The following is an 11963-nucleotide window of genomic DNA, read 5'->3' on the forward strand; positions in this document are numbered from 1 at the left end:
TGAGAGCTATGGGGCACAATGAAAAGAAAAACAGCAGAGGATGACAGAACAAACTGATGACTCTGGGAAGCACAGCCAGCCAAAAGCAGAAGGCCCAGTGGCACACAGAATCCCTATCCCCTAGCACCATCCACACAGGCCCCAACCCTCTGCCCTAGACATATTGGGAACATCTCAGGGTGCTGTAGGCGAAGTCAGGAGCAGCCTGGGGAACCTCATGCAGCCCTGGGCGGGGCCTGGCTGCCCCTGGGATAATGGGAATTGCCACCAACAGCCCCAAGCATCCATAAATCCCCAGCAGCCCTGTGAACGTTGCTGAGTTCTCTGGGACACCCCCAGTGACCCAGAAATGGTCTAAGAGATCTTGGGACCAGCTCCCACTCCCTCAGAAGTAGTAGGTAGCCTCCCTCCCTTAGGTACTGTCCTCAGGCACTTCTTACTGAACGTAAAGGGACTGCAGGACCCGCAGCCAAAATTGTAAAGAACAAAGCAATTATTAATTAATGCACCTAACACCTGGGAGTGGGTCTGCCATGAGGCTCAGTGTCAGTATGCTCACCCTTCCCCTGTGACCCCTTAAGAGTCATTACCGGAGCAGCATTCATCAGCCTGGTGGGGAAGGGTCAGCTCCTACTGCAGCCCTTGCTGCAGCAAGTCAGTGAGCAGCTGTGAGCCTCCCCCCCTGCTTTTTCCTTCGGGGATAGGATTCAGCTCTGGTATTTGAGAGGAAGACCCCTGATCTCACCCGTTTGTTCCTCTGCCCTATTCCTTGACTAGGACTCTGCAAGAAACTTACACAGCTTTCAGGTCGCCTGCCACTTCAGCAGTCTGACTCAGTGGGTCGTTCCTGCATCATAGCAAACTGAGGCCTCGGATCAGAGCACAGAGCTGAATGCTGCGTGGTTGGAAGGTTACCGTAGTGATCCTAACCAGATGACTACTGTATGATCGAGGAGCTAGTGATACACATAGCAGTTAACCTGAGAAGAGGCAGGCCTGAGCTGTACTATGCTGCACGTATAGCTTCACCGTCCAGCCTGTGTTGTGCTGTGCATATCCCTTGCTAAAAGAATAAGCTTAGTTGGCTAACTGTAACAAATGAGCCTGTAGGCAGCTCCCACTTGGCACTGGAGATTACAGCACCTGCACATCTTTATAGTAAAGTGAAGCAGCAGGCTGCCACATGAACATCCTTTTGTTTGATGACAGAAATTACAAACAGAATGATTTTCTTCTAAGAAAATGCTGTAAGAGCTCTAAAGATCAAGATGTTGGTGGAACTGCCCTACAGAAGGGATCTGCACAATACGCCGTGCCTTCATTGAAGGTCCCTCTGGTTCTGTGCAAATCAAGAGTTCCCAGAATCTGAAGGACACAGAACTATCCATACTAATCTCTTTTTCCTGCTGGTGTTCAATAAATGGAATTTTATTCGATACCTTGTGCAGTGTGAGTGCCTTTCTCTCTGGGATCAATAGCCCAAAGTTTATTATCTCAGGATTTAGACCTGTCTATTTAACAATAAGCTGTAAACCCTGAACTCTAGCTGAAAAACTGCAAATCTCGGAACCCAGGTGGTTGCTGGGGCTTTACAACTTATGGCTGAGGCTAGATTTTAAAACCTATGCCCTCAGCAGTAAATGTGTAAACTGTAAATCCTGACTGATAAATACTGAGTCCCACAAAATTAAATAAACCACAACACCCGAGTGAGAAACCCTCAACAAGAAATTCTGAACAAAGAAATGCACAAGAAAACCTCCAAACCCTCAGTTTTACACAAGAAAAACCAAAGCACATGTGAGCAGGAAAACAGTAAACAGAAGCCAAGGAACTTCTGTCCACAGCTTAAAACACCTGCCCTTCATTTATGAGTGCAGCTGAACTGTAAGACACGTCACACTTTACAGTTACTGTTTATAAGCTTGGTTTTAGCCACCATTCAAATGTGACCATAGGCAAGAAGCGATACATAGGATTGTACTAAGCTGCACTTCCACTGAACCTACCTGTCACACTGTGAGCACTAATTCATGTGCAGTACCAACAAACGATTGTATTATCCAGGCTACCCAGAAGATGGCACACAGTGTCCAGAACAAGGCTAACCCACTACAGATGAGGAAATATTTATGATGTAAACTAGACATGTTTTTAGCCTATTAACCATATTGTGAGCATTTCTAGTCCAAGCTACCTAACCACTCAGGCACCCAGCTGCCTTCAGCCTTTGGCAGATAGTACTCCTCAGGGAAACTGCAGCACAGACAGACACTGCAATGTTGCAAGTGTTTGTCTTACTTGGCATGAAAAAACACATAACGTGGAAAGGGGGAACAAGCAACCCTCTCATCTATCCGTCTTCTCATTCAACACAGACGAGAGAAAGCAAGCTAAGACCTCTCAGACTCAGTACAGCACAGGGCCTGTGCTAGTCATTATTAGCGCCCAGCGGAGCTGATGGCTGCAGTCTCTGCTGTGGCATAACTTTGTCAGCCAGAGCTTGCTGGGGGAGGCATAGTAAAGCCCATCACCTCCACGGCTCCTGCAACACTGACAGCCACACACAGCAGCCAAGGTACTGGCACCCACATGCACACAGCACTCCAACCCAGGGCAGTCCCCCTCCTGCCTCATTTCACCCTGCAAGGGCATTTCAAATGCCCTCTCAAACTGTCCCTCCAAAGCATCCAACCACTCAACCCTGCCCCAACATGACCACTGAGCCCTAAAAGCCCTGCAAGTGCAAAATTAACCTGCACCTCTTCTTCACGAGCACTGCGGGTGGAGTAAAGCAGCAGGCGTCCTGGATAACCTTGAGGCCTGGGGCAAGTTTCGCATGGCTGTGGTAGCTAAGGGCCCTGGATGTGACTGACAGTAGTGACCCCAGAATTGCAAAACGGTTGAGGTGGGAAAGGACCACTTGTAGGTCATCTGGTCCAACCCCTCCCTGCACAAACAGGGCCACCTACAGCCAGCTGCCCAGGACCGCGTTCAGATGAGTTTTGAATATCACCAAGGTGGGAGACTCCACAACCTCTCTGGGCAACCCATGCCAGTGCTCTGTCACCTGCACAGTGAAAAGTGTTTCCTGATGCTCAGAGGGAACCTCCTGTGCTTCAGTTTGTGCCCACTGCCTCTTGTCCCGTCACTGGGCACCACTGAAAAGAGCCTGGCTCCATCTTCTTCACACCCTTGCTTCAGTTATTTATATAATATACATCACTAAGATATCCCACCTCCGAGCCGTCTTCTCTCCAGGCTGAACAGTCCCAGCTCTCTCAGGCTTTTCTCATGTGAGAGATGCTCCAGTCCCTTCATCACCTCAGTGACCCTTCACTGGACTCTCTCCAGTATGTCCATGTCTCGCTTCTACTGGGGAGCCCAAAAGACCTCCTGGGCTACAGACAACAGCCCAGATACCCTTCCCACCCAAAAATTCCAGATTCCCTGACACAGGGAAGAAGCCCCAGATAACCGGAGTAAGCAAATGGCCCTGAAGAACCGAGGAATGCACCAGAGATGACAGCACAACCTCAGAGTCCCTGGAAAAGCCACCAAGACAAAAAAATATGGCTCCACAGGCCCCACGATAGCTTGGGGAACACTTTGGAAAATTCCCAGCAGCAACAGGTGTGGCCCTAGAGAACCCCCCCAAGGAGACACAGCATCGACGGGCCCACCTCCCAGCATCTAGAGCACTAGGCACATCCATCTCCTCCTACAGTAGATCACAGTTGTGGCACTGAGGAGCTTTTGTGCTCATCCTAAATAAGCTATAGCACGACATTCTTCAATTAGCCCTAACAGGATTATCTGGTATCGACCAAACATGTACTGTCCATCCTGAGACGTGCTGTATTAAAAAAAATAAAAACAAAGAAAAACCCCATACACAGGTATCTGTCTATGCTATCAAAGTTGTTTGAATTGATCACTTCCATAGAGCAGTATAATCTTATGCAGATTTCCAAGGCACCTTAAATTTCTCAGCTATCTTCATTAACAACTTGTAGTTCTGAAAAGAGAGGATAATGGTATGAATTGTGCTGCAGAAGCAAGTGTGTGCCTACTCTGTATCGCAGCATTAGAACGCACGATTGGGGCAGCATTAACAGCTATTTCCACAGTGATTCCACTCAAAGCTTCTTCATCTCTTGCATTTTGCACTCCATGCCAACATCGCATTCAAGTATCTGCAAACTTTGCCATTCCCGGTATCAACAAATGAAGTTCCTGCTTAAGCCTTTTACAACAGAGCTGCTGCAGCTGCCCCAGCTCTTGGAGAACTTTTATGTTAAAATTTAAAACATCAAGATAAGCCTAAAAAAATACACAACTGCACAACAACTTTAAAGCAAAAGAAGAAAGTCAAGTGATTCTGGAAGAAAGTGAAGGAATTTAGTTTCTACTTTGTTCCATTTATGCAAATTAAGAACTGAGACTCTTAAATATTTAAAGCATGAAAACAGAAGTAAACTATTATGAACAAAGACATTTTTGACAATTCATCTTTTAATAGAAAGTACTTAAATTATATTTTTAAAACAATGCTGAGAACAGCGCAGCTCAGCTGTAAATTTGCAATCTGACAAGTATCTCACGGCATTTCCAATGGTTTTTTTTTGTTTTTGCGGTGTAAGAAACTCAGAAAAAAAACTCCTTCCATTACAGAAAAACAGCAGACAGGAAGATAATTAAACTTATCAGCCAAGGATTTTCAAATTACCTATATGCCGCACAGTAGACAAATACTCAGCCATCTACACAACCCCCCACCCCCAGGATCTCTCAATAATGATGTCTCAGTGCTTTGGATTAAATGATGACCAACTGAATTGATTTTGTCGTCTTGGCAGTACTAAATCCAATGACAGATCTCTCTGTTCTTTTTCTGAATCCACCAGCTGATAGCCAAGCATATTTATAGCACCTTTGCAAACTTCCTGTATTTTCTTAATTTTCTGGAAGGAAAGAACATTTCTCCAGGCCTGTGAAACACTAACTGCATCTCGAGATGTGATCCTGAAGGCTTCTTTTTTTTTTCCTGGTCCCTGTCCATGTGTGATATTATAGATCCAGCTTTTGAGCATGGGGGTCAAACTAAGATCTGCAAATTTATACATTTCTGAGATTTCTGATAATGGATCTCTGACCAGATCTTCAAAACGGATCATTAAATAGCGATCTTTAAGGAAATTAGGTGGTTTTAGAGTAGCCGTTTCATAAATCTGAACATGACTTCTACAAATCTCTTGCATTACTTTGTATTTGCTGTCTTCCACTTTAGTGCCATTGGTACTCAAAACAATTCCATTGTCACGGGCTAATGCTTTGACCGACTGTTCCCGTGACTTGACGACTGCCCTGGGGTCGCGGACTAAGTGAATAATTTTGAGATTCAGGGATGGATCAGTGAGAAGGGGGTAGAGGACCTTCAAGTCAAAGAATCGAACCTCCTTGATGACAACATGGCTGTAAGTCTTACAGGCTTCCTCCACCTTGCTGAATGGGTACCGTCCACAAAGAGTCTTGCATGCCATTTCACTGGTTATATCAGTACGTTGAAAGGAGTCACAAGCAGGAGCTGAACACAGAGCCCGACTCACTGCCCACTGGAAAAGATCAGATAAGTTTCTTTTCCAAGGCATGTAAGCATCAAATACAGACATGTCACACAGAAAGACCGACCTGACTAGGTCCCGCACTGCCATGTGCAAGACCTTGGCACTGTTCTGGTACATTGTTACCCACACATGCCACGCAGGCTCCATCAGGTAGAAGACACTGGGGTGTTGGCTGAAAAGTTGACCGACAAAAGAAGATCCTGACCGCCAGGAGGAGAGAATAAGGACGTGGACTTGAGATGGTTTCTCCTCAGACTGAGGCATGAAATTACTGTACCGGGCATACATGAAGAGTAAGAATCCAGTCTGAACTGTAACAAAAAGTATAACGATTGTGCTAGGAATCCGAATCCTTGCCATTCTCACCGAGGAAAAGAAATTTTAAAAGCTGAAAAAGAGAAGGAAAATGCTGGTGAACCATTGCTCCTGTGGCACAATAATGATAAACTTACACAATACAAACTCTTGCATTAGTAAAACCTTTCTTCAAATATGCATGTATGTATTTGGCACTATTTTGCTTCCTTAATCAGCGGCACTGAGAGATGATCATCTGCAGGTGACAGGTGTCGGAAACTGAAAGTAAATAATGCGTGACAGCAAGATCACAGCAGAAATTTTTTTGGCGCAAATGTCTGATGCTGAAGGAAACCTTGGGTTGATGCAGCTCAACTGCTGGAGAAAAACCAAAAAATCTACAAAATACACAAAGCCCTCAACCTGAATTCTGGTAAATACTGCTAAGGGAAAAAACCCTTCTGAATCAATTCACTGTATTTCCATTTCAGTCTAACATTACAAGGTCTTCTATCCCTTTAAAGGAGTAGACAGGAACATCAGTAACTGTGGCTACTGAAATAAAAATCACCTTCTTCTCTAACGTGAGGGCTGTACCCTGCAGTGGTGACGGTAGGGCGCTACGCCAACTGATGCTTGTGCACAACCCTCTATTTTCCAAATTGCAGGAGATGTATGAAAAATCACAACCTGAAGAAGTATCTGGCTACAGATGTTACAATGAAAAAGCAGCTGACATGTCTTTGGGCTGGAGCGCATATAGCCCATGATGGAATCCCCTGAGTTTGCATTTAAGGGATTACCCATTTGTGAGTTAGAATTAGTCCGCATGTAACTCCTGGAAAATTTTAGGCATGTCAACCCCAAGAGACTTCTGTTTTACTTCGAAGTTAAAGTTCAAGCCACATGCACGCTTCACAACTTTCTACTAGAAGTTTTCGCACCTACCCCTCTGTGTTCTCACTTTTGCAGATTCCACTTGTAAGCAGCCAGTATATGTTAGCAGGCACAGTATTAGGAAAATTAGAATCCTTGTGTATGAAGATAATCTCCAGAGTTTTACATATAAGCATTTGCCATCTAGCTGCATTTAGACCATTTTTTTCTTGTTACAGTGAAAGGTACATACATCAACGCACTCTGGACTCTTGAAAGTAAACCATGCAGACTAGCGAATACAGATACATACTCATCTGACATAATAAATGCATTAAGTTCTTAGTGCTAGCCTAATGAAACATGAAAAAGTCTATTAATTAGTACCAAAAGCTGAAACAAATGGTCAAACGGAAGAGATAGTAGAAATGGGCAGTTTCGGCTCCTGCCACTGCTTAAATGTCTCTTCACGATATAAAGAAATGCATTCTATCTTAAGTGAACACAATTTTACTATTAAACTTTTGTTTGTAAGCCAAGAAAAACAGCAGAAATATGAGCTGAGTAGGAAAAAGGAGACAATAAATGCATATACCTTCAGTATCATACAGTATCTTATAGGGAGAGTAATGCAAATGAGTAAGGTATTAACTTGCTTCCTGAAGTTTCTTCTGCCTAAGTACCATCTCTTGCTTGTAAGATACAGAATCACAGAATCATTTAGGTTGGAAAAGACCTTTAAGATCATTGAGTCCAACCGTAAAACTAAAACTACCAAGTCTACCACTAAACCATGGCCCTAAGTGGCACATCTACGCGTCTTTTAAATCCCTCTAGGGATGGTGACTCAAACACTTCCCTGGGCAGCCTGTTTCAGTGCTTGACAACCCTTTTGGTGAAGAAATTTTTCCTAATATCCAATCTAAACCTCCCCTGGTGCAACTTGAGGCCATTTCCTCTTGTCCCGGTTGCTTATTACTTGGGAAAAGAGACCAACACCCACCTCGCTACAACCTCCTTTCAGGTAGTTGTAGAGAGCGATAAGGTCTCCCCTCAGCCTCCTTTTCTCCAGGCTAAACAAACCCAGTTCCCTCAGCCACTCCTCTTAAGACTTGTTCTCTAGACCCTTCACCAGCTTCGTTGCTCTTCTTTGGAAGCAAAGTTCTGTATACTCTTTACATCTGCTCTAGTTTATACCCACTCAGGTAAAAATGCCTTTTTACTGTTTTATTATGTTCCCTACTTCACCATACAAACTGTTTCTGTAGCTTAGCAACAGCATTTATTTATGTCTAAAACCATGGTTATCACCAAGGTTTTAGTGGTTGTGCTGCCTACTGAGGCAAGGCCCTTTTCTCCAGTGGTTCCACATTTTCATCAACTTTGCACAAATATCCGTAACATGTGACTGCAATGGCACCTCCTGGGATGAAACCCATGTTCCCCACAGCCTCTCTTGCATAGTCCCAATGAGCATAGCTTTTTACAAGACCCAGATGTCAATACATTCACTCAAATCGCTATTCATATATCCAGGTAGACAAGCATGGAAAAAGTAGCCCAGTCTCCTCTTTCTGCTCTGGCAGTGATGTCTGCACAGCTAACAAATATGCCGCCAATTTTTGGCAGTAGGATGGGAGTGTGGGTGTCTGTGGACCAAATACACTGCAAGTTGGCTTTTGTGTTTTGCTGTACAATATGAAAGCTGTACTTTAAAGGGAACTGAAGAATGACAGGTGTAGTCTGGCCTACAAACTGATACCTTGGTACTGCAATAAACCATGAAATGTTAACTATGGAATTATCGGGCCCTCGGCACAGCTCCAAGATCTCCTGATTGGGACCAATGACTTTTTTTAGAGCATCGCATTCTGCGTGCTAATTTGCCCACAATAAGGAATCTTCAAGACAGTATAGCAGAATACAGTAAGGTGTAAAGATCAAGCAAAAGGACAGTCGATGACTTCTGTAAAAGGAATACTGAAACGACTGCCACTCCACAGCCTAGAAGACAGCCTCCCTGGACAGGAAAACCACAACTGGCCTGGAGAGAGCAACTGCAAAACCACTCTCTCATGACTGCTCAAAACAGGAAAATCGGGAGAATTCAATTAAAGAATCACTCATGACAAAACCTTTTTGTACACTGCTCTATAAAAATGTGAAACTCTGCCTCTAAATACTGTGGCAGCAAGAGTATACAAAAGTTCAACAAATTATTACATCAATTGAAAGTAATTAATGGAAGAAGAGCCTCTCAAGGACTGCTAAATGCAAAGACGAGGCTACAGCTGGTGGCTTAGCAATTCCCTGAACTGTAGATGCCCAAGGTATCTGCCTGCATCTGGGAGGTATACTCAGAGAAATCACATTTCCTGTATTATTTAACTTTTTCCCTAGCAATCTGCTACTTGCTACCGTCAGGCACAAGAGCAGATACATAAACCTTTGGTTTAATTCAGCATGGCCATTCTTCATAGATAAAATTTGTCTTGTTCAAATACTGAATTTTTGCATATTATGTCACCAGAAGCATCTACGAGTTTCTCTATGCTGTGAGGATTATCAGCAATCAGGCAGCCTGCACTGACACTTTGCCAAACAGAGGTGATGAAAGAATCTAAGGAAAAGTGAAAGAGCAGTTGTGTTTGCTATTCAAGGAGTTTTCTTGAAACAGATTCTATGCCTGAAAGCCAGTCAGCCATAACTACCTCAAAGCTTTTTCTTGTCTGCAAAACATTAGCCATTTTCTGCACTGACTGTATTCTGCAGCTTCTCACAGTCTAACCCATCACATAGCTTTTAGAGACCCATGATGCTTTTTAAAGAATTCATGTTTCTACTCCAGCTACACAGAACTGCTGCTCCACTGCAATCACGATCACTCTACAGAAATGCAAGCACTAACTGTTCTTTATACCTTATTGGCAAGGGATGGGGGAGTGAGTAATAAAAACATGTAGGTGTCAAACCAAAAGCCATTTTTTTAAATTCGCATCTGCCTCGACTGCCTCTTGGTCCTCTCCTCACTCTGATTCCCACCCAAGCACTGTTGCAGACAATACTGTGCCAACAAAAAAAACAGCTAACATGCATATTAGTCCATAATTTGTGTCTCACTCACCATAAGCACTACAAATAATATGTAAAATGACTGTAGCTAAAGTATTTGCCTACTCTTCAGTATGATATAAACTGCAAGAAAAAGTGCAATATCAAAGTAAAGCACTAAGTAGATACCCATCTTCAGTATTAGGAAAGTTAGGATGTTTCTAAGGAATATGCACGCATGCAGACACCACAAAGAAATAAATAATTACACAACAAAATGCAGCATCTGTAAGAGTATTCTCTCAGGGAGTTTCCAGTGCATGAGGCCAAATACACATCTACTTCACTGGATTTTCTCTGTAAACAGTGCCTTTTATTTCTGCGTTTCTCGCATTGGGCAGGTGTAATTCTATTTGGATGTAAACACCCTTTTGCCATTTGCAATTGCGTTCTGCAGTTAAGGTGCTTTCAGCCCGGGTTAAACTTACACTCCTTTAATGTGCAACTTTAGAACCCACCAAGCTCCTTCAAGACTTTTGACAAGTTAGCTGAGGCAGAAAGCAGCTCTTGAATACCATTAAGAATCACCTTCTCATAAAGTTACCGAATAAATATACACACACACACATATATATATATTTATAAATCTACTGAATACACTACATGATATCATTGCCTTAATTGTGAGGCACAGAGCCTCGTGATGCAGGATGCTCCTTCTGATCCTCTATTTATTCCATTGCAGGACTCACCAGAGGGTGCTGTTAGGCAAGCTCACTGTTTCAGCACAGAAAGGCAATCTGCCAAAACTCCCTTAGTAGGTGAAACACTAGTCTGTGACTTGCTCTGCATTGCCTGGCCTCTCTTTTTGCCAGTGCCCTCCTCTGCCTACAGCTCAGCAGCCCTACCTGCCTATCCCAAGCTGCCCTCAGGAGAGCTAAAAAGGGGCTTGTTCCCACCTCCTTTCTTCCTTCTTTGCTTCACAGCAGTGCCTCCTTGTGTCTGCACCTGCCTGACTAGAGCAGGCCTGCTGACTAAAAACATGGGGGGAAAGGGAGAAGCACTAGAGGGGCCAGGTGCCCGAGCATTACTGCCACTTCAGCTGCCATCCCAGCGACAAAACCCTCTAGCAAGCACCTCTTCATTGACACATGAAATCAGACTGACCAGAAGTGGCGAGGGAGCTACAAGGGGCTGAAAAACAGGCTGAGGGACATCACGTTGCAGCACAGAGCACTCCGACAGCTCTTGCATCTCTCAGCTGAGACGTCTAAAGTATTGCGATACTTGGTGGTACCACAATACGTGCTTTTGTACATAATGAGTACCGCTAAGCATAAATTATTTTAGTAACAGTTACAATGTTATTTTAGTAACAGTTACAATGTTATTCCTTTTCTGTGATAGTAGTACTACTTCCTTTGTGATACTATTTCTTCAGGGAGAGCTCTGGCAAACAGCAGTATAATCAAAAGTCTAATTCTAGCAAATTCTTGAGGCAGAATCATCTCTTCATAAGCCAATGCAAATGTTCAAAATGTTATCTGAAAAGCATCTGCACATATGGTTTAGTTGACAATCCTGAGTCAAGCTCTGTCACTGGGCTTGTCCACTAGCGGCTACTAATGGAAACAAGATCCAGGACTAGATGAAAAACGGGTCTGCCCCAGAATAACTATTCTTACATATTGTGCAAAGGAAATTAATAATACAAACTGGCCAACAGAACAATGATTTTCTTCATCACTTAAACTGGCTCTGATGGAATGCTGAGCTGCAGGGCCACTAGCATCTGCCATTGCTTGCCAAGAGACTAGACACACTACTGAAAGCTATCCAGTTTTACCAGGCAGTGTAAAAATACAGTGAGCAGTCTTATTGATCCCAGAAAGCTTGTTTTCTAAACAGAGCACTTTTCAGACCCAGAATGGTAGAAAAGAATGGAGAAGGAAAAAAATAAATTGTGCAGTGGATGACCTTTTAGCTTTTGCTTTCGGGGACTTTTATTTGTTTGTCACATAAGACAAGTAGTGTTGGAATCAAGTAATCAGATTTTTGCAGGTCAGCCCTGAAAGGAGCATAATTGCAGAGTAAGCTTCCTTTCAGTACAGA

The 11963-nt window shown here is 43.7% G+C and overlaps 1 protein-coding gene across 1 annotated transcript; it reads right to left on the reverse strand.

Annotated features, from left to right (window-relative positions):
* Nucleotides 1–4497: 4497 nt before the first annotated feature.
* Nucleotides 4498–5987, reverse strand: LOC142036498 (carbohydrate sulfotransferase 5-like). The gene has a single exon (XM_075039694.1). It carries the CDS (start codon nucleotides 5985–5987, stop codon nucleotides 4806–4808), a length of 1182 nt encoding a protein of 393 aa, XP_074895795.1. The 3' UTR covers nucleotides 4498–4805.
* Between the last annotated feature and the right edge of the window lie 5976 nt (nucleotides 5988–11963).

This window comes from Buteo buteo, chromosome 11, assembly GCF_964188355.1.
Source record: "Buteo buteo chromosome 11, bButBut1.hap1.1, whole genome shotgun sequence".
Lineage (NCBI taxonomy): Eukaryota > Metazoa > Chordata > Aves > Accipitriformes > Accipitridae > Buteo > Buteo buteo.